The sequence below is a fragment of the Solanum dulcamara genome, chromosome 11, assembly GCF_947179165.1.
Source record: "Solanum dulcamara chromosome 11, daSolDulc1.2, whole genome shotgun sequence".
Taxonomy (NCBI): domain Eukaryota; kingdom Viridiplantae; phylum Streptophyta; class Magnoliopsida; order Solanales; family Solanaceae; genus Solanum; species Solanum dulcamara.
Genome location: NC_077247.1, coordinates 62,759,112 through 62,786,781, shown reverse-complemented (window position 1 = coordinate 62,786,781; position 27,670 = coordinate 62,759,112). Strand labels below are relative to the sequence as shown.

Below are 27,670 nucleotides of genomic sequence, written 5' to 3'. Positions count from 1 at the left end.
AAAGACATTTTTATGCACTAAAGAGAGAATTATAACATATGCAAATTAATATCACTCAATATTAATATTAAAATGTTAAAACTAACACCAACAAATTCATTGTATCCAACCCAAAGCTAAATTCCACGAGCAATCAAAATATTTCTTTTTTTGAATTCTCGAAGTTAATGATGACTTGACCAAGCCGCCGGGTAACTTTTCCACGTTAATTAATCTAGTAGACAAGACAAATACCAGTCGTCCTTCAAAATTCACTAGTACTCCATTTTTATTTTACAACTTTAACCTTTTGATGAAACTACGTTTGTCTTTCTTCTACTATATAATAATAGAGAGTGTGTATCGTGTCAAATAATCGGTAGCAGCAATATTTGTTTGATGAGTGGTGTCTAATTATCAGAGAAGCCATATCCTGATAGGTAAGCCAATAGTATATATAGTAAATTAGTTAAGGTGTAATTTTAGATATCCTAGTAAGTAGTAAATGGAGAATCATGAGCAGATGGTCCTTGTTGGTTCAACAAGTTACAACTCTATGAATGGGGGATTAAACATGTCGTCCGCCCAGATTTGCCGTGAAAAGATAATGGAAGAAAATCAAAATTCATCGCTTAAGAATAAGGGAGATAATAAGAAAATTAAGAAGCCCAGATTTGCTTTCCAAACAAGAAGTCAGGTTGATATACTTGATGATGGCTATCGATGGAGAAAATATGGACAAAAAGCTGTCAAGAACAACAATTACCCAAGGTAATTCTTCTAACTCTGCCTACCTATATTCTAGTTATTTCAATTAATTACTTATATCTCATCCGTATTCTTTTACTCTTGTATATGAATGGAAATTTTAAAGTGTATTCTAGTAGTGCTGTTATTATTGATCGGTACCCAAAAACATAAATACTTCGATAAGATCGTGTAATTTTAGTCCCCTCTTTAATTACGTTAGAGATATTATATGCGATAGCAGCCATAGCCCGTACGTGTTAGGTTGCATATATGAATTTCGAACAACTAAACCAAAGAGAAGAGGGAACAATAGTCTATATAATTTTCTTGTCTTGTTTTTTGTATGATTTTTTTTTTTTTTGGTTTTACCCCTCCCGAGAGATCTCATCTCTTTTGTTCCTAGGTGACTCGAACCCAAAATCTTAGAATAGGAGCTACGTGGAAGGTGTTTATTAAATGAGCAATCCCATCTTGTCATCGTTTTTGGTATGATTAATTAGTAACTTGAACTCATTTTGCGTGCAATTTATTAACACCTGATCATCACTAAGATGTTTTTTAATAATGGAGATGCACATTAAGTCTTAGACAATTTTTTTTAATCTCTCCTAAAATGTGAACCCTAATTTCCTTTCATTTTCATCAATTTTATTGACCGCTAGGTCACACTCTTGGACGCAATCACTAAAGAAGATTATACTTATCCGCAATATATACCAAAGGGAGCGTGACTGTATATAGTTGATTCATTGTGCGTCAGTGCGTGTGTCTTTGTTGAAATTCATATGTAATGTTTCTTAAAAGATCGAGTTCATTACATGCGTGAAGAGTCATTAATTTTGGTTTAATTTAAATAAGTTAGGAACTTGTTTGCTCACTGAAAATTAATTAAATCTAATTTTCATAGCCATGACAATTTAGAATCGATTCAATTAAGTTAGTACTATATTAATTATTTAATTTATTGAATGGTGTGCAGAAGCTACTACAGATGTACTCATGAAGGATGCAATGTGAAGAAGCAAGTACAACGCCTTTCCAAAGATGAAGGAGTTGTAGTGACCACTTATGAAGGCATGCACACCCATCCTATTGACAAGCCTAATGATAATTTTGAACAAATCCTCCATCAGATGCATATTTTTCCTAATCCTCCCATCCCTCTTAATTAATTTATTTGTATATGTGTGCGCTAGATTATTAGTGTTGTGCTGCTTCAAGATTAGAGTTATAAAACAAATGTATATTTACTAAATCTGCTACCTAAGATCAGGAAATAATCCAGCATTGGTGTAACCATCAGTAAATGTTTTTTTTTTTTTTGTTTCTTTGGAAGTCACAAATGTTGGGCTTCTTTATTACTAATTTAACTTGAAGGATAAACTACAGTTTGAGAGCTTAAATTCAAGCTGTTTTTGCCTCATATATAAAATTTTCCAATACATAAGACCTTATAGTCTCTAGCCTTCGCCATTAGTGAATGTTCGTTAACTTTGTGTAAATTTTACTGTTATAATTTCATTTTCCTATTTAAATACTTGGATTAAAGTAAAGATAAACTAAGAAGTGATAGATTTTATTTTTGTAAGAAAAGATGAAAATATAAAAAGCCAACAGAAAAGAATATCAGAGTGAAAAACAACTATATTTAATTTCTCCATGGTCATATTTCCAATTTAGATGCGAAAAAAAAAATCTTATTTGAAGTTGGAAGAGTCCTTGTCACATACCCAACTAAAAGGAACCGGAATAAAAGCAAATGTTTTCAAGTATCAATAGTTGATTAACTTTTTAAGTTATAAAACAAAGTTGAGTTACTTTGTAAGAAAACTAATTGAGTGACCATCTAAGATATTATCTTGTCATTTCTTTCGCTTTAGTGATGATTCGATTCAATCCAATCTATTCTAGCTCCTTCATAGAATGGCAATTTTTACCAAAAGACTAAAACAGAGCATTCCAACATCATTTTCTCTTCGCCATACCAATTAACCAAGCATGACACAAGAAATTATATGCTAATTGTAAAGAGAGTTCTTTCGCAATCTGTCCTACCTCAGGTCAACTAGTATTCTTAAAACTCCATTCACAAAGTAAACACACAACGTGAAATAGCTCATTTTTGCGTACCAAAATCAGCGTGCATGGCATCAGATGACCATGTCCTGCACATCTCTTTAAGTATCTTTATGTTATTGCATGATTGTACATCTTAGTATATACTAAAAGAATGAAAGTATATTTAACTAGATACATACATCAACGTTTATAATGTCATAAACTTGGGAACCATAAAGTGGCAACAGTGAAGGGCTACAAAACGATATATAGCATATGGGGAGCCTAAATTAGTCAGTGTGTAATATATTTTACAGATCAAAATCTAAAACATTAGGTGGGAAATTGCACAGCTTCTGATATTTTAAAATTTCAAGTCTCTGTGGGACTTGTAATAGAGTATGCAAAAAGAGTCCAGAAGATCTTTCATAATTTAGGACCTTTGTTCAACGCCCCAGATAAACAGAGAATAATTAAAAGCTATTACCTCCTAAACATGCCTGAACTTTGAAGAGTTCTGCAATAGTCCACAATAATGGAAGAATTCCTAATAATTTCCCATATCTTGGCAGAATTTTTCACCCAATCACGCTCGGACACAGTCCTTGAGAAAGACGGACCTGTCGTCGACAAAACCTGATCCCGCAAATTCCATAATGCAGAAATGTGGCTTTCATACTGTGGCTTCAAGGAATCATCCTTATTTCTAGATGGAATTACAAATAATTTTAAAAATTCAGATTCTCGACCAGTACTATGAACGTTGGAAGAAACAGCAGAAACTTGACTCTCTTTGGCAGTGTTGTGGTTTTCTGATCTCATAAAGGATGACGAGCAAAAGAATTGTGTGAGTGCCTTCTTCAGTTGAACAAGGTTACATGGTGCTAGATCTTCAGTGCATAGCTTTGAATGCACAAAAACTGGATCAGCCATGTACTCTCCTCCATTATCTAGAATTTTGTCTCTGTTTTCTTTCTCCGAGCTTTGAGGATGAGAAAGGGTCAAAGAAGATGGATCAGGTATGCCATGCTTTAGCAAATCAACCGTTGACATGAGTTGCCACATGCTAGCATCATGGACTCCCTCTGATACCACCAATATAATGTGACAAATGGATGCCAGAAGAACACCAAGCTGGATGCTCAATAGTTCATGAGCTAGCTCAGCTGATAAAGACTCACCGCTTATTATGGGTATGGTGGATGAGCCATCTGGTCTAATCATTTCAGCCAAAACCGAGGGGCTAAAAACAGGCTGTGTATCAAGCAGTATAATCCGTTCAGATGAAACCCGTGGTTCGATGCCAACCGTACAATGTTTCGCCATAGCCCTTGTTTCTTCTGTTTCTATGGCAAATGGAGGAAGAGTTCCGGGAGAGCTAGAATCAAAACCATATATTTCGTTCATTATCGTCGATTTCCCAACCCCTGGAGGACCAATCACACCCACTACTGTAAAGTCCGTATTATCCGTCAGAAACGGGAGAAAACGATCTGTGTGGAAATCCCAGGTGTCAGAGAGAAGATTAAGAGATCCAATGGAGGGAAGACGTGGGCGGTGAGCTGTAGAGTCATCGTCAGGTCCACCGCGGTTGAATTTACCAGCGGTAACAAGGCCAGGTTTCGCTAATAGGATTTTGGGAGCTTGATGAGACACAGATGATTGATTGGAACTAAGGTTTCCACCACTACCCGCCATCAGTTCCCTTTTCTAGCCTATTCTCCTATTTGGCTCACACTCACAATGGTTGAAGTGGCCACAGCTTCTGATAAGAATTTCAAATGAGTCAGACTACTGCTTGTCCTTCTTCAGTATTTCCTTTGGCTTTGCCTTTTCCATTTCCCAGCAGAAACATCAATAGCATGTCATGTTCATCTGATACACACAAACAGAACGACTGCAACTAATTGTGAAACAAGCAAAAATGAAGAACTCAATTTACAAAGAGAAAGAAGTTAATACAACGTGACAAGATAATAACTAGAAGTTACTCCTATATAACAAATGGGAAGATGTGCAAAGATTAAGATACAATATAAGGGGATGACAAAAGATAAGAACTGCTTAAAAAGATAAGAAGAGAAAGGAGAACGAGATCAAACTCAAACCTACAAGTCGAGAATAAAAATTTTAAAATAAGTTTCCTTTGGGGACTTAGGCTTCTAACTATAGAATAAAAACATTTGCTTCTCATGTAATCATGCATTGAACTTCGGTACAGCAGAGCTTGCAGTACTTTGTGGTTTAAAGAAACAAGATTGACGAACAATATTTCTCAGGAACCAAGCCAAACACGACTTCAAAATAAGTTCCTTTGCTCATACTGTCCGGAATTTCTTTAACCGCATGTGCATAAACCACCAACCTAGGTTGCGATACAATACAGAATTAGACAACAAATTAGCAAACGTTTTCTTCAATTAAGAGCGAAGAATACCATTAAGGCATGGGTGTACTTACATATGATCTATATATAACCTAGAATAACATTAAGGCATGGGCGTACTTACATAAGATCTATATATAACCTGGAATACCATTAAGGTATGGGTGTACTTAAATAAGATCTAAGCCACACGGTCCTAAAATGGCCTAGGTATTTAAAACTCCCATACTAAACCCTAACCCTAATAGATGGAACCATAGTTTGACATAAGTGCTATTCACTGTGACCTACCACATGAAGTAATTAAGACTTCTGTGATTCCAGACAGCTAGTCAATATGAGTCATGGCACCTTTGAGGAGCTTATGGCCAGATGATCGACCTTTAAATTGTAGGCTCTGAGTGCTAATAAGACCTAGAGAAATTGTGTTTATGCGGATTGATAAGCATATAGCGTCCTTCTACGGGAACAGGATGAACACACTTAGCTTGCTGAAAACTTACAAAACTTCAGCTCGCCGCCAAGTCAAGAAAGGATTAAGAAGCCTTTTAACGGAAATTGGCAGAATATACTTTTTGTATAACTAAGTAACTAACATACATTTTTGGAGAATAAATGGAAATTAACAGATTCCCCCTCCTCCCCCACCCCAAACAAGAACTAGGAGATGGGAAAGAAAATCAACCTATAGATGTGAGCATGCTCACTAACATAGATAAACTTTAAAGAAGAAAAATGGAATATATTCCTTTCCCTCCTCTCTCTAATTTCCTTCTCTTAAACAGGGCATCTTTCTGTCTCCCAAATAAAATAAAACATGAAAGACCGATTGCAGATTTGGCAATTTCAAGTTGTTATGTAGGATATTAGCAGGAAGAGGAAAGAAAAAGGACATTCTTAAAAGTAGACAAATATAACTACAACTGCTTAGTGTTAACTATTAAGCCAGTCAATTACTTTCCACACTGCAGCCATCGGCTATCCATTCATAAGAGGCCAACTTTTGAAGGAAAATATTTTATTTATAAACTCAAAATTTCTTGAATCTTACTTCAAGATCTCTATATTTCTTTGTATTTTGTATTTTCAGTATTTTTCTGTGTATTCTTGTATGTTTCTGTGTTTTGAAAATAACCTAACAGCATTCCTATTTATAATAATAAGAAATCAAATTAAACTAGGAGTAGAAAACTTATTGCTATATAAACTAGGACAAACAAATCCTAATTAGGCATAAGTTAAATAAATAGCAAATAACAAATCCTAAACAACTTAGGATTCCTACTCAAACTTTGAATTATTATTCCAACATTCTCCCGTAATTCAAAGTTGTATACTTTTGCCTTTTTCTTCTAGTCATCTTTTTCTTCCATCTTCAATTTCATTCTTGTCGTTGTTGTTATTTTGGAGAACTTCTCTTCAATGTTCAATTCTTTTCTGTCCGTCCCATATGTCCGTCTACCGGTGTTTTGTCGAAAAAAGATGGTTTAAAAAATTAATTTCAACTTTTTAGAGAATAAATCAATTTTAAAATTTGTTTATAGGATTTTAAATCTTCCAAGCAAGGAACTTATTAAGAACACTGAATACGAAATATAATCAGCCAACATGTACACAATAATCATAAAAGGAGTATGAACTTTTAGATCTATTCATAAAGAAACAATAATATATAGTAAATAAGATTTAAACGAAACCATACCAAGATGGATTTGTAAAACGGTCTGACCAGTGGTGTCGTCGTTGTTTGTTTTCCGCGGAGAGCAAGGCTTCAGGGGTCGTTTAGTTGTGCTGTTCGTAGGAGAAGCAGCAGCGGCGATGGAGGATCGTTGTTTTACCGTTGGCTGCTGCGTGAGAGGGAGACGGCGGCGTTGGTGTTTGGTCGGAGCAGCAGCAGCGAGGGTCTTGCCGGTGGTTCGGCTGTCTTCTCCGGACAGCAGCTCGCCGGAGGTTCACTGGTGGTTGCTGCTTCTTCGGTGGTGCTGGTTCGGTGGTTTGTCGGCGAAAGGAAATGGCGAGATGGAGTGGAGGTGCGGCGGTGATTGTTCTCCTTCGTCGGCGCAACGGCGCCAAAGAGAGAGAGAGGAGTTGGACGAGAGGCGGAACAGATCTTTGCTCGTCTCCACGGCGAGATTCGCCGGCTAGGCTTCTCCGTAGAGCCAACGGGGTCTGTGGTGGCGTCTTAGTGGTTGAGAGGCGGCTTTCTCTCCGGAGAAAGAGAGATGCAGTGAGGGGAAAAGAGGAGACGACGGCGGAGAGGGGTGGAGGGTGGTGACTTGTCTGAAGAGGAGAGAGATGGAGAGATAAGTATGAATGCGGCCGTTTGATCAATCAAATAGACGGATAAGATTGAAATTGAAATTTAAAATTAGACCAAGTAGATTCAATTAGACTAGAAATAAAATGAATTGGAAGTGGATTGATTAGAAAATTAATAAATTGGATAAAAAAGACTATGTTTAGAATAAAATGAAAAAAAATTGAATAATTTGTTATCTAATTAATAATCATAATATTTATATTGAAAAGTAAAATCATAAATTTTATCAAGTAGCAATATTTTTATACATAAAGCAACTACTTATGTATATACTATGTAAATATATATATATATATATATATATATATATATATATATAATGTAGGTATGTATATAGTTATACTAAAATAGAGGTATAATTAATATAGTTAACTAAAATATATAATAAACTTAATTAAGTAATAACTTTATAAACACATGTATTATAAGATGTATTAAAATAGATATGTAATATGAATAAATAAATTATAAAATAAACTTAATTAAGAAATATTTTTTATATAAAGAAATATACACACACATACATAATATATACTAAATAGATATGTAAGAATATTTGAACGTATTAAGCTTATTATTAAAAATAATAAAGATAATAGTAATAATATTAATAAATAGCAAAAATATTATAAATTGCGAATGTCAAAATATACGATTTATTGGTTAAACTAAATATAAACATATTTATTTAATAAAAAAATAATTTTAAAAAATGTCTATCTATTACGATAGCGATCCGAAAAGGAGTTAAGGATTTTCAAAATTGATTGTCAACACCCGGCCCATAGGCTTGGTCTACCCAGCTCAAAGGCTCGGTCTACCCGGACTGTATGTCCGGTCTACCTGGCCCGAAGGCTCGATCTATCCGGACTGTATGTCCGGTTTACCTGGCCCGTAAGTCCGGTCTAGTGTTAGAGCATTTTGTCTGCAGTGAGGGGAAAAGAGGAGACGACGGCGGAGAGGGGTGGAGGGTGGTGACTTGTCTGAAGAGGAGAGAGATGGAGAGATAAGTATGAATGCGGCCGTTTGATCAATCAAATAGACGGATAAGATTGAAATTGAAATTTAAAATTAGACCAAGTAGATTCAATTAGACTAGAAATAAAATGAATTGGAAGTGGATTGATTAGAAAATTAATAAATTGGATAAAAAAGACTATGTTTAGAATAAAATGAAGAAAAATTGAATAATTTGTTATCTAATTAATAATCATAATATTTATATTGAAAAGTAAAATCATAAATTTTATCAAGTAGCAATATTTTTATACATAAAGCAACTACTTATGTATATACTATGTAAATATATATATATATATATATATATATATATATATAATGTAGGTATGTATATAGTTATACTAAAATAGAGGTATAATTAATATAGTTAACTAAAATATATAATAAACTTAATTAAGTAATAACTTTATAAACACATGTATTATAAGATGTATTAAAATAGATATGTAATATGAATAAATAAATTATAAAATAAACTTAATTAAGAAATATTTTTTATATAAAGAAATATACACACACATACATAATATATACTAAATAGATATGTAAGAATATTTGAACGTATTAAGCTTATTATTAAAAATAATAAAGATAATAGTAATAATATTAATAAATAGCAAAAATATTATAAATTGCGAATGTCAAAATATACGATTTATTGGTTAAACTAAATATAAACATATTTATTTAATAAAAAAATAATTTTAAAAAATGTCTATCTATTACGATAGCGATCCGAAAAGGAGTTAAGGATTTTCAAAATTGATTGTCAACACCCGGCCCATAGGCTTGGTCTACCCAGCTCAAAGGCTCGGTCTACCCGGACTGTATGTCCGGTCTACCTGGCCCGAAGGCTCGATCTATCCGGACTGTATGTCCGATTTACCTGGCCCGTAAGTCCGGTCTAGTGTTAGAGCATTTTGTCTCCAGCTCTCGTTGATATCCTTCCCACCAACTCCCTTTTTTGGTGTTGAAGCACGTTGTCCCCAACTCTCATTGATGCCCTTCTCACCAACTCCTTTTTTTTTTAACTTTCTCCAACTTTTAATTAAAAAAATTTTCCTTCCTCTTGCGTCATGCTTGCACTTCTTTAACTCTGCAATGTTTTTGTAAGTTCTTCTTCCTAGCATGATGTTTTCTTGCATATATCTAGGGTGGGCATAAAATACCGAAAATTGAATTACCGAATCGAATTGATTATTTTGATATTTTGGTATTCGATATTCGATACTTCGGTTCGGTATTCGGTATCGAAATTTAACATTTTGGTATTTCAATTTTGGTTTTGATATTTATAATTTTCTCGTTCGGTATTCGATAAATACCGAATATCAAAATTATTTCTATTGGCTATTGGGCCTCCTATAATTATTTCTGTTGGACCCATTCCTATAATTTAACTATTGAAGTCCAACCCAATTATCTAACATACCCTAAGTCCCTAACAACCCATTAGCCCAATTAACCTATTCACTTATTCAGATGATCCATTTGAGTATTCAATATTCATCCCTATACTTGTAACGACCCATTAGGTCGTTTTGAGAACTAGAGCTTTTTATTTCATAAAAGACTCATTCCGTAAATTTTTAATGGGTATTTTGGATTATTCAATAAGTAGGATTATTTAGTTGAGGGTTGAATTTAAATAACTAATTAAATTAATTGATTAAAGTGTTAATTTAATTAATACTATATACCAATTATTAAAGGAAAAGGATAGGGTTTATAATTTTTTTTTTTACATAATTAGTTGGAGCAAAAAGAAAGGAAAAAAAATGAATGAAGAGAACAGTGACGAAGACAAAGCAGAACGCAGAAGCTGGGGAAAAAAAATACGGAGGAAGAAAGAAAAGAAAGGAAAAAAGAAAAATAAAGGATAAGAGAAAAACAGGAATTTTCATTCCAAAGCGTCAAGGTAATTATTTTCATCCTTTCCATTAAATTTTTATGTGATTATGAACATATTTTTAGGGTATATTGGTGAAGAAATAATGTTGAAATAAGAAAATATGACCCTAGGGTTCTTCACATAAAATCTTGATTTGGGGGTCGAATAACGATCCGTTTTAGCTGAAATTTGACATGTGAATTTATTTTATCATGAGTGAACATAATTGGAAAGAAAATTTCAGATTTGACTTCAATGACTCGGAATGACTTTTTGACCTAATTTTTTATCCGAAAATAAATATAGCTATATGGGTGTCATTGGATTCGTATTCTTATGAAGATTATGTATTTGAACATATTTTGATAATTCGGAAGCGTTACGAGAGGCTCAAGTTTTAAAGTGATTATTTAATTTAATTAAGGTTTAACCCTAGTTTTGAAATTCATAAAATATGGGTGTGGACATGTTAAGTGGCATCAAGATTAGAAACGTATTTATAGAATTAGGTGAGTTATTGGGTCTAGGTTAAACATATATATAATATTGGTGTTTACGAATTAGTTTACTTATAAATATTATATATTTGATAGATTGAAATTGGTCTGAGGCATTGAAGAAAGGAAAGACATTGGTGGATTAGCTTGCTTTACTTCGGTTCTTCGATTGAGGTAGATTATGGTTTTTTATTCTATATCATAGATAGAATCTTAATAGTGATTGATATTCATTGGGTAATGTGTGAAGTTTACTACGCATTTAATTGTTGTGATTTGGATGATTGATATGTTGTTGTGATTGGTCTGAAATCCCGAGGCCATGAAATCCATAATCTTGAACTTGCCCTATCAAAAATGGTGCCTTGAATAAAGGAGGCTTGATGAAATATTGTTAATGAAGTGGAATGTAATCATGAAGAATGATAAATTAATTATATTTGGATCGGGTGTCACGTTCTGACATGATATATTTGGATCGGGTGTCATGTTCCGACACGATATATTTGGATCGGGTGTCACGTTCCGACACGATATATTTGGATCGGGTGTCACGTTCCGACATGATATATTTGGATCGGGTGTCACGTTCCGGCACGGTAATATTAAAGGAAAATAAATTAAAATGACTTAATACTACCCAATCTCCAATAACTCGTTTTCCAAAGGAGTGTGATATGGAGGCTTGAGTCCTCATGTGTGATCTTAATATTGTTGATTGGTTATGAAATTGTTCATTGTGTTGTCACTTGATCTTGATCCTGTTGGTTGCCACCTGTTAAGTGCTACAGTTGATTTCCCGCTATTACTTATTGCATATTGATTCCTATTTTGAGTCGGCCGATGATACCTACTCAGTACATGTTGTCTTGTACTGACCCCTACTTGTATCTTTTCTTGTTTTATTTTGTGGGGTGCAGCGAGTGTTCCACCGACTTCGACTCGACCTCAGCTCTAGTCAGTCTCCAGTTCATAAGATTTCAGGGTGAGCTATCCTTCTAGCTGGCGATGGAATCTCTTATCATGGCATGATGTCCTTAGTTTTCAGACACGTTATGTTATTTATTTATTTGGTGTTTGATAATTCGAGACTTAGTTTTAGAATTTAGATGTCCTTCATGTGATGAATTTCAGGTTTTGGGGAAAACGTATTTATTTGAGCTTCCGCGTTATTTTTATTAGTTGGGGTTTGTATCGTTGGTTCTCCCACCAAGAAGGTTAAGTGTGGGTTCCACTCATGGCCCATTTTGGGTCGTGACAATACTGCCCAGCCCTAATCTTCACTCTTCACTTCTAACTTTTGAGTTCACCGCCTCTGCGCCTCAGACCTCAGTCTTCACGCCGCCTTCAGCCCTTCAGCTTCACGCTTCACACTTTATCACGAGTCAGCATACTCAGATCAGCTTCAAATTTTTGGGCTTGCTTTTCCAGTTCCTCCTCCAAGTTTCTCACTTGAGCTTCGAGTTGACTAATAGTGACTAAAGAGTTGGAGTATTCATCAGATTGCTTCTTCAGCTTATTCTCCAAGCTGTCAATCTGGGCTTCCAGTTGACTTACAGTGACATACGAAGAAGAACACTCATATTGCATTTGAAGGTAGTTCTCTTTGCTTCTTCTCTTCCTCTTCCTGTCTTCCCAACAATAGTTTCTACTAGTTTTAGATATACCACATGCTGGACCTGCTAGAGCACATGCCCACATGCATCTGTTATTCTAAACTTTTTTTTATTTATGAAAACTATAGTTTAACTATATGCTTGCTCTCTAGACAAAAAGTGTAACAGAAATTCTATATTTTGCACTTGAAATGTTCCTTGTGCTGGATTTTGAATTTAAAACTTCTTGATAATTAGATGATCTGTTAAACTATAATTTTTCTTGTACTACTTTTCAGCACCTCCCCCACCCCTTCCCGGCTGACAAAAGGTTATCTTCTTGTTAGAAATCATGTTACTCTTGTTTAAGCTTTTCATCTGTTAAGGATTTGGTATTATCCTTAATTTGATGGTTTAATGAAAAAGCTTTTAGAATGGTCAAATGTTGGGTGCTGGTGTCCTTTGGATTTAGCAGGGGATTAGGTGCAAATCGTCTAAATTTTGTGTGCTGCTGCTGCAGGTGGGTGTTGTTTGTTGTTGTTGTTGTGTGTTGCAGGTGTAGTGTAGGCTGTGTAGCTGTTGCAACTTATGTTTTTTGATGTTGTTGTTGTGTGTTGCAGGTGTGCAGGTGGTGTTGTTAAGTGATGTTGTTTATTGTTGTTGTTGCCTTTTAGTTTTAGGAACTCAGATAGTAGTAAAATTAAGATGGTTTGTGGCAACATATCTTGTAATTAGATCAGATTCAATCATTCAGCTCACCTGTCGGAGGCCAGGATCTATCCTCATGTGTCATGCTGTAAATAAATATAATGTGAGTATGTGACTCCAGCAAATGTGTTCCCCTGCATATATTTTTTGAAGCATTTGTATGCTTGAAGCTAGAGAGAAATTAAAAGATGGGAAGACTTGGCCTTTCTTCTATTGTCTGAAATATTCGATTTCAGAAACTTGCAACTGCATAAGGAGGTGATCCATTTAAAAAAAAGTGCTTGCATTTTGGTTGATCTTATAAGATGCAAAAATTTTGGTATTACCGAATACCGTACTGAATCAAATTTTAATTTACCGATTACCGAATTACCCAACCGAAGTTTGAAAGTTCGGTATTTGGTATATACTTTGAATTACCGATTACCGAATTATCGAATCCAAATTTTGAAAATACCGAACCGAATATCGAACGCCCAGCCCTACCCCCTTGTATATATTTTTTGAAGCATTTGTATGCTTGAAGCTAGAGAGAAATTAAAAGATGGGAAGACTTGGCCTTTCTTCTATTATCTGAAATATTCGATTTCAGAAACTTGCAACTGCATAAGGAGGTGATCCATTTAAAAAAAAAGTGCTTGCATTTTGGTTGATCTTCTAAGATGCAAAATTTTTGGTATTACCGAATACTGTATCGAACCAAATTTTAATTTACCGATTATCGAATTACTGAACCGAAGTTTGAAAGTTCGGTATTTGGTATATACTTTGAATTATCGATTACCGAATTATCGAATCCAAATTTTGAAAATATCGAACTGAATACCGAACGCCAAGCCCTACATATATCATTCACCTGGCATTTATCATCATGATCATTGGCCAGGCGGACGGCATATATAAGTGATAGCCGCTCGCCGGCAGCGAAAACTCTTTGATTCTCTACCAGGATCGTACTAGTTCTAATATCAATTTGAAAAAAAATATTTTATTTATAAACTCAAAATTTCTTGAATATTACTTCAAGATCTCTATATTTCTTTGTATTCTATATTTTCAATATTTTTCTGTGTATTTCTGTGTATTCTTATGTGTTTATGTGTTTTAAAAATAACCTATCAACATCCTTATTTATTATAGTAAAAAAATAAATTAAACTAAGACTAGAAAACATATTTCTATATAAACTAAGACAAACAAATCTTAATTAGGTATGAATTAAATAAATAGCAAATAACAAATCATAAACACCTTAGAATTCCTAATCCAATTTTGAATTATTATTCCAACAACTTTTTATTCAAAAAACATGAAGAAATTCAAACAAAAAAAAAACTTCAACCAGATAACAAAATGAAGAAACAAAATAGTGAAAGTCAAGCGGGAAGACATACAGTTAGCGGCGGAAGCAGACTGTTACTCAAGCCAGTGACGAATTTGACGAATGTTACACTTGAAGATTGATGAATTCCGTTTATCTGATTGGTATTCCAATCTCAAGAGCTCCAATATATGATTACGATTTGTACAATTGGTACAGAAGCAAGAAAATTTCCCAAATTCCCACAATCAGAAGGGCTATTAAATGCTGGGCTTTTTAAAGTTGTTGTTGGTAACTTGTTTGGGCCGTGAAAATGCCAACCGGTAGATTTTGGGCCAATCCAGAAGTAATCGACCCATGAGCTGGTCTAATTAGGACTAGCTTTTTGAACTAAAATTTTCAAATTACGATTTCATACAAATTTTTAAAAAATTGCTGATGAATAACTCAGATTATAACGTAATTACTTCATGTATTATGCATTAGATTTATTGGTGTTTGATTTGTGTACTAAATTATTTGTTATCAATTTCGGTTAATCGATTTTCGATATAAGAAAATCCTCCTATAATCAATCATATATGTTCATAAAATTGAAATTGTAGCAACAACAAAAGTGTAACACAAACATCTACATTGGTTAATTTAATTTAAGACAAAATTGTTAGAATCCCTACTAAATTTGGAAAAAGAACGTTAATTATTTATTTTTGGCATAATCAAATCTAAAATTAAAAAGATAATACTAGTTTGTGTCGAGAAGAGAGTGTTACAATAGTGAGGCATCCAAGCTAGTTTGTGTTGCCTACAACCAAAAGTAATAAATTGAAGAACTAGGATTGGTAATATTAAAGTCATTATTATATAATTAGGAGTAAAACGGTAATTCTAATATAATCTTATTGAGTTATCAATTTTACCATTAACCACATCAATAATATTGTTTTTTATTCGCTTTATTGGTTAAACCCAATAATTCCATCACAAGTATCACAATATCATGCAGATCTCTTTAAGTATCTTTATGTTATAATTGATACTACATCTTAATACATAACCTTGGCAACCATAAAGTGGCAACTACATGAGGGGCTACAAAACGATATAGTATATGGCGAAACTAAATTAGTCGGTGTAAAATATTTTACGGGCCAAAATGTGAAACATCAGGTGGGAAATTGCACGGCTTCTGATAAGAATTTCAACATAAGTCAGATCTACTGCTTGTCCTCCTTGGGGATGTCCTTCTTCGGTATCTCCTTTGGCTTTGCCTTTTCCATCTCCCTGCAGAAACATCAATGGCATGTCATATTCATCTGATACACATAAACAGAACGACTGCAACCAATAAAGGATTCAATTTACAAAGAGAAACAAGTTTACAAGAAGTTACTCCTATACAACAAAAGAGAAGATGTGCGAAAATAAAGATAACAATAGGAGTAGATGAGAAAAGACAATAAATGGTTAAAAAGATAAGTAAAAGGAGGAGATCAAACTCAAACCTACAAGGTCAAGAATAAAATTCTAAAATACGTTCTCTAGGGGACCTAGGCTTCTAACTATAGAATTAAAAACATATAGCGTTTCATGTTATTATGCATTGAACTTCGGTATAGCCGAACTTGCACTTGCAGTAGTTTGTAGTTTGCAGAAGAAAGATTGACGGACCATCTTTCTCGGGAATCAAGCCAGACAAAACTTCAAAAGATATTCTTTTGCACATACTGTCCGGAATGTCTTTAACCGCGCATACATGCATAAACTACCAACGTAAGTTGCGATACGATACAGAATCAGACAGCTAATTAGCAAACGTTTCCTACAATTAAGGGCGAAGAATACCATCAAGGATGGGTGTACTTACATAAGATCTATAAATAACCTAGACCAAGATTTAAAACATACTTTAGAACTACAAATACCATTGATTAATTTCATGATTCAAAGCCAATAATAATTAAGCCAGCTGAAATATCTGGAGAATGCAACAACCATGAAAATGGGGATGCACCCAAGAAGGCATTGATCAGAGGCATAAACCCAAGAAATGGCTTCGGGGGATGTATCAATCAGCATAGCAGGGATGCATCCACCAAGACAAATCTCAGCCAAATGATCCTAAAATTGCCTAGGCATTTAAACCTCTCATACTAAACCCTAACCCTAATAAATGCAACCAAGTTTTGGTATTAGTGTTATTCACTGACCTACCACATGAAGTGATTAAGAGTTAAGACTGCTGTGATTCCAAACAGCTAGTCAATGTGAGCCATGGCACCTTGAGTAGCTTATGCTCAGATGATCGACCTTTAAACTGTAGGCTCTGAGCTCCAATAAGACCTAGAGCAATGGTATTTTTGCAGATTGATAAGTATCTAGCTTTCTTCTACAAAACTGGATGAACACACTTAGCAAGCTGTCAAAATTTAAAAAATTTCAGCTCGTTGCCTTGTCAAGAAAGGATTAATAAGAAGCCTTTTTAGGGAAATTAGCAGAACATATTTTTTCTTTATAACTAGCTTACATTTTTTTTTTCATGCTTCGTAGCATACATAACTACTGCAAAATGAACCAAATAACTCAAGGTATCAAGGACACATACTGACATACCATAAAGTCTACATCTATACCATAAAGGAGTCTAAACTTGACACCACCTTGAAGAGTTGCAATATTCTTGCCTAGGGCAAGGGGCAATCCTGTTCTGGTTTTTCCTTTCCGAAGTTGGTTGAATATGTTTTAGTTACCATAGTGAATACGGATTGATTTTCTTATAAACAGTCGTATCATAAGATAAGACGACTTTACCTACTCAACTTATTGAGACTTTACCTACACAAATCCAGGGCACCTTCTTTCTTCCAACGGAATAAAACATGAAAGACAGATTGCAGATGTGGCAATTTCGAGTTATGTAGGATATTAGTAGGAAGCAGAAAGAACCAAGATCATTCTTAGAAGTATACACAGCTAGAACTGCTTAGTGTTAAGCCAGTAACTGCAACCCTCGTGCAATAATACTACTAGTGCTACAACAATAAAGCACTGATTTTGCTTCTCACTATCCATTCACCAACGACTAACTTTTATCCAAAAAGCGATGAAGAAATTCAAACTTGAAGCAGAATGCAGAAAACTAGCCAGATTACAAAATGAAGAGACCAACTAGAAATTGCAAAGTGAAAGGGAAGCGGGAAGACATACTTAGCGGCAGAAGCGGACTCCTCCTCGAGCCAGTGGCGAATTTGACGAACATTACGCTTGAATATGGAGGCAGACTGTTTGACATCGCTCCTCATCAGTAAAACCACGGCGCTTACTCCGATCACCGTCAGTATAAAGTTCGTCAAAGCCATTTCGGAGATGAATTCCTTTTCTCTGATTAGTGAACCAATCTCAAAAGCTCTGAAATTCACCGAATCTTGCGATTAATCAAGTCCGATTTGTATGTAAGGGTTTTAGTACTGAAGCAGCGTTCCAGCGTAACAAAAAAAATTCCCCAAATCTGCACAACTTGAAGCACTATTAAATACTGGGCTTTTTGAGATAACTATTTTGGGCCTAGAACATGTCACTGTGAGATCGATCTTGAACCGGTAGATTTTGGGCTAATTCTGAAGCAGTCAAGTTCTAGAGTTGGGCTAACTAGAACTAGCTTTTGGGCTAAAAATTTCCTTTTAACTTTCTGTAATTCTGTTTATATTGTTAGTTAACTAAATGTACTAAACAATATAAATTTATTGAATAATGTATAAGTTAATGATATTTTTACACAAATAAAAAATACGTCATATCTTACATTTTTAAATTAGTGTATTGTATTTTTTGAGTAAAAAAGTGTTCAAAAAAAATAATATATTATGTATATATAATTACAAAAAAATATGTATATAATTTGTTTGTTTGATTCGGTTATTTCTTCGATTTTTTTGAATAAAACCAAAATCAAACCAAATATTATCTATTTTTAAAAATATAAAACTAAACTAAACCAAACTAAATAAAAATTAATTTATTTAATCTATTTAATTTGATTTTTCGATTTGAATCAATTTTTTACCCGCGCTATCTAGCTATTAATATATGTAGAATAGGCATCGCCACTTGCTGCTTGCAAACAAAACAGAAAAAGGGACTTTAACATTTATAAGCTAGCTGGTGCCTGCACCATATAATCCACAGACCACAATGAATGGTTGAAGACAAGGAGAATATCTATCTTATTTACAAAGAGAATCACAAAAAAAGAAGAGAAGAGAGATGTGTGACAAATCGGTAATCAGTATATAGGGGTAGGACATGGAATATCTATCTTATCCGATGATCCAAAACCATTATTAGCACCATCTTTAATACGGATAAAACGAAAAAACTTTTGTTCGTCGCTAATAACATTATTAAAAAAAATGGTTAAAACTCGACAGATTTCATCGGATTGTCAATAATTTATTTAAGAAAGAAAATTGATGCATTTTTTTTTAATTAATTTTCACGTAAAAATAAAGAAAAACTCTCTCAAAAAAATTATTATTATTTTTTAAATAAATTGATGTTCATCCATTAATGCAAAACTGCTGTTGAAGAGCAAAAATAAAAATTAAAACATCATAAAAATTAAGTATTTTGCCAAATTAAAACTGAGGGCAAATTAAAGATAGTGACGTGTATTTGTCCTCTTTTTTTTAAAAAAAAATTCGAGTAAAGCAAACCATTTTTTTTCCCTCGAACCCTGGGTAGAGATACTTAACCAACTGAGCAATCCTCATTTGTCAAACAAGCCATTGGAGAGGGAGAAGAAAGAGTATAAAGCAAACCATGCCCACTTGCAAGTTGCAACCCCACTACCTATCCTTAACCCTATAGAACTGGCGATACCACCTGAAAAATAACATACCCTTTTATGAATTACTCTGGCGGAGCCAGAATTTTAAATGATGGGTTCAAAATCTGATTAAGTAGACACACAAATTAGCCGAAGGAGGGTTGACATCAACTATTTATATATGAAAAATTATTTTAATAATGTATAAATAATATAATTTTTCACCAAGAAAATTCGGATGAACCCTCTGGCCACCATATGGCTCGACTCCTTATACTCATATGATTCTCTTGTTAATTAGCTAAGGAATAATTTCTAAATTGGCAACCTAATCCTACTATTGATTTGATTGATAAATAGAAACATGCGTCATGCAATGCACTTAATTATTCCTTCGATGACATTTGATGAGTTGATGCCCTAGGTTTCTAGCACATCTAATTCTTAACAAGTACAAATGAATGATATAGAAAGGTTATGTTTTATATATTTTTCGACTTATACTAATATAGTACTATTAATGCTAATAGAAAAAATCATATTGTTTCGGCATATCCTGTACGTACGTGAGTGTTGTATCATTCCGATAATTTTCTAAACAAATCATTCTTTAAAGCCTCAATATCGTCATATAGTGATTTCAATTAATTATGAGAAATGAATATACGTGCTAGTATTAAATATTTGTAATATGTACTATATGAATGCATACCTGTACCTCAATATCTCAGAATTAAATTCCCTAACAGTGAGTGAAGGGTGGGAATTGCTGACAGAGACACTGTCCTAAGCTAGCTGACAGCCTGACATATATATATACACATACATATTCTTTCCAACTAAAATTTCAAAAAATAAAAATTGCCTAATTAAGATCACTCATGAAAACATCATGATGTCTTTGTTGAAATGATGTCAAAACCACATCAATATAAAGCAAAGCGTTTTAAGGTGATATTCGATGCAGCAATATCCAGTGTAATAGTAATTAAGTGGATATATATTTGAAAAGATCACACATGAAATTAATTAAGAATTAAGAAATATATATATATATATCTCAATTAACTCTTGATTTGCCACTATATCTGCACTATGTTACTGGTAAGATTTTTTACTTATTCTCTCGGAATCTCCTATCAATCACTCTAGATATTTAACCAAATATAGTGTCTTAGCATAAGATGACCTGTTTCTGGTTCGATATTATCTATGTAATCAATGAATAATATTGGACGACATCCAACTCAATCAACTAATTGTCTTTTCTATATCAAGTCCCATATGTGTCATTTTGTTTAATTAGTTAAACTATACGAAATTTTAAAAAAAAAATAAGAGAGATTTTTAAATTAATTTTATGGTCTTAAACTAAAAATGTGTGTAACGTATTAAAATATTTTTTGAATCGTGTGGTCTTAAATATATCATGTAGAATGTTGGTTAGAAAAAAATACTTATTAAATATAAAAAGTATCATTTTTTGAAACATACTCGAAAAGAAAGTAAAACAAAAAAAATTGAAACTGAAAATATACTTAGAAACGGGTCTTATTCGGGGAATCCACTCCTAATGACAGCACATTCAGAAGTCTTATTCACCAATTAAAAAGGAACGTCGTGTGCCGGTACCCTGCATATGTTAATTACTTTGGAATAAGGAATCGTGCAATTTTTTTTAGTGTTTCAGATAATTATGTTACAACAACTTATAACATATGAGCTAAATAAACATTCCAGCCTAAAAAGTTCAAAGAAAAAAGATTTGAAATATCAAGGGGAGACGGATATATATAGCAAAAAGAATAATAGTATGTACTGATTGGTGCTTCAAGTTTATCTTCATATCTACTTGTAAAGAAAATTACGCTGATGGAGTATAATTTTTTGTTTACTAATCACACTTTTGTTACCGTATATTGTTACATTGTAGATGATTTGATGTGTTAAACTCTCTATATATACCCCTCTTGAGGTCTCTCATTTCTCTCGACCCACTCACCCACGACTCATTAATACAATATATCTACATACTATTAATTACTTTGGCACATCTAATATAAGGTGTCTTGTAAAAAGGCTTTTAGTTACAAGTAATGGAGTCGATCCGCAAGCGCAGAGCAGGGTTCATGAAAGGGAAACTAGTGAAGTCCTTATATCGAGGCCGAGCAACAGCAGCAGTGAAACCCACCAATTCAACAACTACTTATAATTACAGCACGGAGGAGAATAGTCCTCCTCCGCAAACTGTTTATCATCTTCATCATCATCATCATTATCTTCAGCCAAGGGAAAAACTTGTTCCTTATAATCCAAATAGCATAATTATAGTGAACCAGGAGAAAGCTGCACCTCCGCAGAAGCCAAAAACTTCTTATTACATTCCACCACAGAATAACGGCGGCCGTGACTCTAATAATTATTATGCCAGCCATGTTGACACAGACGAAAGTGTTGATATAAAAGCTGCCAACTACATATCATGTGTTCAGCAGCGTTTTAATAATTCAGATCAAAGGAATAATTAAGCTGTCGCCTCCGATTTGATACAAGCTTATAAGTAGTTGATTTTGTTGTAGTAAATAAAACATCGATCTCATGCATGGTAATCATCATTATGCATGTGACGTACATTATATTTTACTCGATCGGAGTTGCATTTATAGATGATGTAATATAACATTTCAAGAGAGAAATGACACATTTTAATTTCTTGTTTTATTGGCAAATCAAAGAATTTAATTAATTAATGTGTGAATTATATTAGAGCCTCATCTCTCTTGTTAAAATGTCTCTTTCACGACAAGTCCCTCGCTTTATTCTTGTCGCAAGAAATGGAAATGGAATCTAGGAGTAATATTAATCTTCTTGTTACTTATGGTGATGGAACATTTTAAATATCTTGGAAGCAGGAATCATTTGCGCCATTGCTCAACATATAATTTTATGCCTAAGCTCGTTCACGCAAGAAAAACAAGATGCTGTCGATGATGTCAAAATAAAGCACATCATAATCAAGGAAAGCATTTTAAACACATTCATCGTATTAATGCATTTTTTTAAGATACAATGCTATCCAGTGTACTACTAGTAAAGTAGCTGCTTCGAAAGAGAATCACACAGGAAATTAAGAAAAACTCGGGTAATAATTCTTGATTTGTCACTGTCTACCCTATGCTAGCTAATTAATATACGTAAGATAAAAATTAAAAATAAAAAATATATACGTAAGATAAACTTATTCTTACGGAATCTCCTATCAATCTCACTACGGGTATATATAACCAATTGGATTCAAATTATATACATTAAGGTTTTTAATTTGTATTTTCTTTGACCTAATTTATGTGGCGTTGTTCGAATTTCAAGATTCAAACTTCTAAATTTTGATTGTGAATTCTAACATAGAGTTTTAAGTTTTTAAAATTAATTTATATATTTGAAAACTACGTAAAAAATATTATAATCACAATAATAACAACTTAAAATATTTAAAAGATATAAAAAGTTTTGGTCCAAAACAAAAAATTGGTTGGCTCTCAAAATTTCAATTGTGCGACATGGATTGAGACGGAGAGACTACTATATATCAATGAATTTTAATTTGTGGTAATTGTCTAGTAATCATTTTATTGGATTAACAATCCCAATTTATGTGATACTTTTCATTTTTCTAGAAATTATATAAACTTTAACCAACATTTTATAATATTATTTTCATCATATTGAAATAACAAAAAATGCATATTTTTGTCTAGTTTATGAATACCTAGATCTTAATTATAAAATATTAAGTTGATCTAATCTAATTTAGCTTTAAAGATTAATCAAATAGACTCTCACGAAGTGTAATTTGTTACATAATTAGGACGGAGGAAGGAATAATTATCAAGACAATTGCTAATTGTGATTACCTAATATATGACTTAATTAGCAAGATATTTTTACACCGTCAACTTTTTATCCCATTTCTTTCTTTCTTGATCAACAACCAAGCACATTTTCAAAAAACATTCTCTTTTTTTGTGGGGGGTGCAGTGGGGTGCGTGGTTGGGTGGGGGGGGGGGGAGGACAAACAAATAAAATAAAATCTTTCTATTTATGCAAAATAATTCATTTCTACTCACCTCCGGCGATCTTAACTTTATGTAAAGTTTCACTTCTTCCTTCCCTTCCATTAGATAATCAAGCTCAGTTTCCATCTTCTTTTTCTTAAAGAATAGGAGCGAGAATTTCATAGTGAAAGGAGAGGCGAAGCCTAGTAACACATCATCATGGTTTAGCCTATCCTTGTGTGCACCTTGACTAATTACATTGGATACATGTCATCTTCCACAGTCAAAGTATAAAACTTAAACTCTAGCCAAATATAATGTCTAGGGTAAGATATGATTTTTATTGTCAGAGTTGGTCGATCCAGAATTTAAATTTTATAATTCTATATATTTAAGGATTTTTGTCCTAAACCAATATTCCAAAAGTTGTGGATCCATATTTTTATTGCAATTTTAATGAGTTCTTTATGTGGGGTCCATCCCACACAATTACTCAATAACAGCTGCAAATCATTGCAGAATTGTCAAAGGCAGCAAATGTATTCTTGCTATAAAAATTGAATTGTCAACAAATGTTGGCAAACGATTTTTGACTTGTTAATTGCCATGATGTCATCAACGAAGGACAAATTTTTCCCCTATAAATAAGATCCCTCAGCTCATTTGTTATATACCAATTCACAGAGAGAAAATATTTAGAGAAATGTGAGATTTTCATAGACTATATATAATAAAATAGTTTGTGAAGAAAAATAGAGTGTGAGCGATATTTTTTAATAAGGTGGGAGATCAAAAAAAAGTTATTCCTTTTGACTATGTGGTAGTCATTTTTGAGTATTGTACTTAGTACTATCCAGTGTAAAAAATTTTACTATAGTGATATCAATTATTCCTCTTAGCCCATGGTTTTTTTCCTTATTTAAAAGGGTTTTCACGTAAAATTCTTGGTGTCATTATTTTCTTATTTTATTTCTACTATTTTGATTATATATATTTTTGTGTTAGTCCATTTTTCCAGACAAACTGATATCAGAGAAAGATTTTATCTGACTATGCTCTGTGGTTGCAGCATAGTCTGAACTTCCACATCAGAAAAGATTTACTTTGATTTTCTATAGCTATATTTTTTGGGGGGAAAACGATGAAAGCCACCACTAGTAGAATGGTTACTGTGAATGGTGTTAATTATGTCATTTGAAAGGGGAAAATGAAAGACTTATTTTATGTCAAGAATTTTTATCAACCAGTTTTTACCACTGTAAAGCCTGATAATAAAACAGATGAAGAGTGGAATCTGTTGCACAGACAGGTGTGTGGATTTATTAGGCAATGGTTTACCGATAATATGTTGAGTCATATTTTTGGGAAGACACACGCTCACACCCTAGGAAGCATCTTGAAAGCTTGTATGCTCGAAAGATTGAAATAATAAAATATTCTTAATAAAAAAATATTAAATTTAAAACATCACGATAGTTCTCCGATGACAGATCACCTGAATAATTTTCAGGGAATCATGAACCAGTTATCTGCTAAGGGCATTAAATTTAACGAAGAAATTTAAGGCTGACTTCTACTTGGTTCCTTACTAGACTCTTGAAAAAAAATTAGAACTTCATTGTCAAATTCTGGTCCAGATGATGTGATCTCTATGTATTCCGCCAAGAGTAGTGTCTTGAACTAAGAAATGAGAAAAAAATCTCAAGTTTCTTCTTTAAAATCCTGATTCTCAAAATAGAAAACATAGCAAAAGCAAATTTAGAGGCAAACTTAGTGATATTGAGTGCTATCATTATGGCATGAAAGGGCACACAAAGAGGTTCTGCCGAAAATTGAAGAGGGAGAACAAAGAAAAAGATGAAAATAAAGAAGATGGCAATGAATATTGCCTAGCCACCGTCTCTACCTAAGATCTTGTTATAGTCCTTGATGCAGATCTGATAAATATTACTTATGATGAGTCAAGCTGGGTTGTGGACACCGGTGCCGCATCTCATGTGACATCAAGGAAGGAATTTTTCTCTTCCTATACTCCTAGTGACTTTGGAACCTTGAGTATGGGTGATGAGACTATATCTAGGGTGGTTGGTGTTAGTACAATCTGTTTGAAAACTAGTATTGAAATTAAACTAGTTTTGAACAATGTAAAACATGCACCTGATGTTCGTTTGCACCTAATTTATGTTGGTGTTCTACATGATAAAGGATATATTAGTACCAATGGCGGTGGAAAGTGGAAACTCATCAAGGGTTCCTTGGTTGTGGCTCGTGGCAACAAATGTCGTGGTCTATATCGGGCTACGGCTTCTACTTGGGCCAATATGGTGAATGCAGTTGAGAGTGATAACTCCTCAACATTATGGCACAAGAGGCTTAGCCACATCAATGAGAAAGGACTTAATGTACTAGCCAAGAAGAAATTAATGTCAGATTTTCAAAGTGCTAAATTAGAAAAGTGTGAGCACTGCTTGGCTGGAAAACAAAATAGAGTTTCCTTTAAGTCTAATCCTCCTTTAAGAAAGACACAGTTTCTTGAGTTAGTGCACTCTGATTTATGCAGTCCAATGAAGACAAAGACACTGGATGGTGCATTCTATTTTGCCATTTTTATTGATGACTGCTCAAGAAAGCTTTGGGTCTATGTCTTGAAGACTAAAGACCAAGTATTTGGTGTCCTTAAACAGTTTCATGCTTCAGTTTAAAGAGAAACTAAAAGGAAGCTGAAATGTATTCGTACTGATAATGGTGGTGAATATTGTGGACCATTTGACGAATACTGCAAGCATCAAGATATTACACACCAGAAGACTCCTCTTAAGACTCATCAGCTTAATGGGTTAGCCGAGAGGATGAACAGGACCTTGATGGAAAGAGTTAGATGTTTGCTTTCTGAAGAAAAGTTACTGAACTCATTTTAGGGTGAGGCCTTATTGACTGATGCACATGTTATTAACTTATCTCCTGTTGTTGCTTTGCAAAGTAATGTTTCAAATAGATTTTGGTATGAAAAAGATGTTTTCTATGACCATTTGAAAGTATTTGATTGCAAAGTCTTTGTACATGTATCGAAAGATTTGAGGTCAAAGTTAGATATCAAGACAAGGCTGTGCATCTTTGTTGGATATGACTTTGATAAATTTGGTTATAGGCTATATGATCCAATTGAGAAAAAACGTGTGAGAAGTCGCGATGTGGTATTATGAAAAATCAAACCATTGAAGATATTGATAAAGTAGAGAAACTAAAATCTTCAATTTCAGATGGAGTAGTCCATCTTAATCAAGTTCCTCATACAAGTGTGAATGACGTTAGTGAGCTTGATAATCATGGTGAGGCTCAGAATCAAGTCCCAGATCAATATGTTGATGTTGATGATAACAATGATGTTGTTATTGATGATGCTTCAACTCATGAAGTTGTGGACGAATCAACTATTCCTCTTAGGAGGTCCACAAGACAGCATATTCCTTTCTCTCTCTATTCACCTAATGAGTATGTGCTACTCACTGATGAGGGTGAACTAGAGTGTTATGAGGAGGTCATGGAAGATAAACATAAGGATCAGTGGATTGAAGCAATACAAGATGATATGAAATCTTTGCATGAGAACCACAGTTATGAGTTGGTGAAATTGCCTTATGAGATAAGAGCTTTGAAGAACAAGTGGGTGTTCAAAGTCAAAGTTGAAGAACACAGCTTGAAGCCCAGAGACAAAGCTAGATTGGTTGTTAAAGGATTTGGTCAAAAAAAGAGTATTGACTTTGACAAAATATTTTTTTCTGTTGTGAAAATGTCACCAATTCGTACAGTTCTTGGTTTAGCTACTAGTCTTAATTTAGATATTGAACATATGAATGTGAAGACAGTTTTTCTTCACAGTGACCTAGAAGATGAGATTTATATAGAACAACCTGATGGCTTCAAAGTAAATGGTAGAGAAAATTTTGTGTGCAAACTCAAAAAGAGTCTCTACGGGTTAAAGCAAGCTCCTAAACAGTGGTACAAAAAATTTGAATCTGTTATGGGGGAGCAAAGCTACAAGAAGACTTCTTCAGATCATTGTGTATTTGTACAAAAATTTTCAATGGATGGTACTTCCAAAATTGATGAGTTGAAGAAAGATTTGTGTAAGTCTTTTACTTTGAAAGCCTTGGATCATGCCAAACAAATTTTGGCATGAGAATTACTCACCTCAGAGATGAAAGGAAGATTTATCTGTCACAAGAGAAGTACATTGAACGTGTACTGGAGCGCTTTAACATGAA

General features: G+C 33.6%; 3 protein-coding genes across 4 annotated transcripts; 1 reads left to right on the top strand and 2 right to left on the bottom strand.

Moving 5' to 3' along the window:
* Positions 1-341: 341 nt before the first annotated feature.
* Positions 342-2,173, top strand: LOC129874058 (probable WRKY transcription factor 75). Its single transcript, XM_055949280.1, has 2 exons — positions 342-750; positions 1,709-2,173. Exons 1-2 carry the CDS (start codon positions 485-487, stop codon positions 1,899-1,901), a joined length of 459 nt encoding a protein of 152 aa, XP_055805255.1. The 5' UTR covers positions 342-484; the 3' UTR covers positions 1,902-2,173.
* Positions 2,174-2,947: 774 nt separating this feature from the next.
* Positions 2,948-7,060, bottom strand: LOC129873138 (uncharacterized). Of its 2 annotated transcripts, none has more exons than XM_055948167.1 (2): positions 6,876-7,060; positions 2,948-4,684 (listed from the first exon to the last, which is right to left on the bottom strand). In XM_055948167.1, the coding sequence occupies exon 2, from the start codon at positions 4,483-4,485 to the stop codon at positions 3,271-3,273; it is 1,215 nt and encodes a 404-aa protein (XP_055804142.1). In that variant the 5' UTR covers positions 4,486-4,684; positions 6,876-7,060; the 3' UTR covers positions 2,948-3,270. The 2 variants fall into 2 exon arrangements, with proteins under 2 accessions (XP_055804142.1, XP_055804141.1); XM_055948166.1 differs by having other exon boundaries at positions 2,948-4,662.
* An 8,396-nt stretch (positions 7,061-15,456) lies between these two features.
* LOC129873334 (uncharacterized) lies at positions 15,457-17,817 on the bottom strand. Its single transcript, XM_055948411.1, has 3 exons — positions 17,733-17,817; positions 16,807-16,868; positions 15,457-15,809 (listed from the first exon to the last, which is right to left on the bottom strand). Exons 1-3 carry the CDS (start codon positions 17,815-17,817, stop codon positions 15,651-15,653), a joined length of 306 nt encoding a protein of 101 aa, XP_055804386.1. The 3' UTR covers positions 15,457-15,650.
* Positions 17,818-27,670: the final 9,853 nt, after the last annotated feature.

Bases quoted from the DNA above. Each gene is read 5' to 3' on its own strand.
- LOC129874058 (XM_055949280.1), top strand. From the start codon at position 485: ATGGAGAATCATGAGCAGATGGTCCTTGTTGGTTCAACAAGTTACAAC. The intron at 751-1,708 runs GTAATTCTTCTA...AATGGTGTGCAG, and splicing joins AAGAACAACAATTACCCAAG to AAGCTACTACAGATGTACTC.
- LOC129873138 (XM_055948167.1), bottom strand. From the start codon at position 4,485: ATGGCGGGTAGTGGTGGAAACCTTAGTTCCAATCAATCATCTGTGTCT.
- LOC129873334 (XM_055948411.1), bottom strand. From the start codon at position 17,817: ATGTCAAACAGTCTGCCTCCATATTCAAGCGTAATGTTCGTCAAATTC. The intron at 16,869-17,732 runs GTATGTCTTCCC...CCATTGCTCTAG, and splicing joins GAGTCCGCTTCTGCCGCTAA to GTCTTATTGGAGCTCAGAGC. The intron at 15,810-16,806 runs GTGCCATGGCTC...ATGTTTCTGCAG, and splicing joins CTGAGCATAAGCTACTCAAG to GGAGATGGAAAAGGCAAAGC.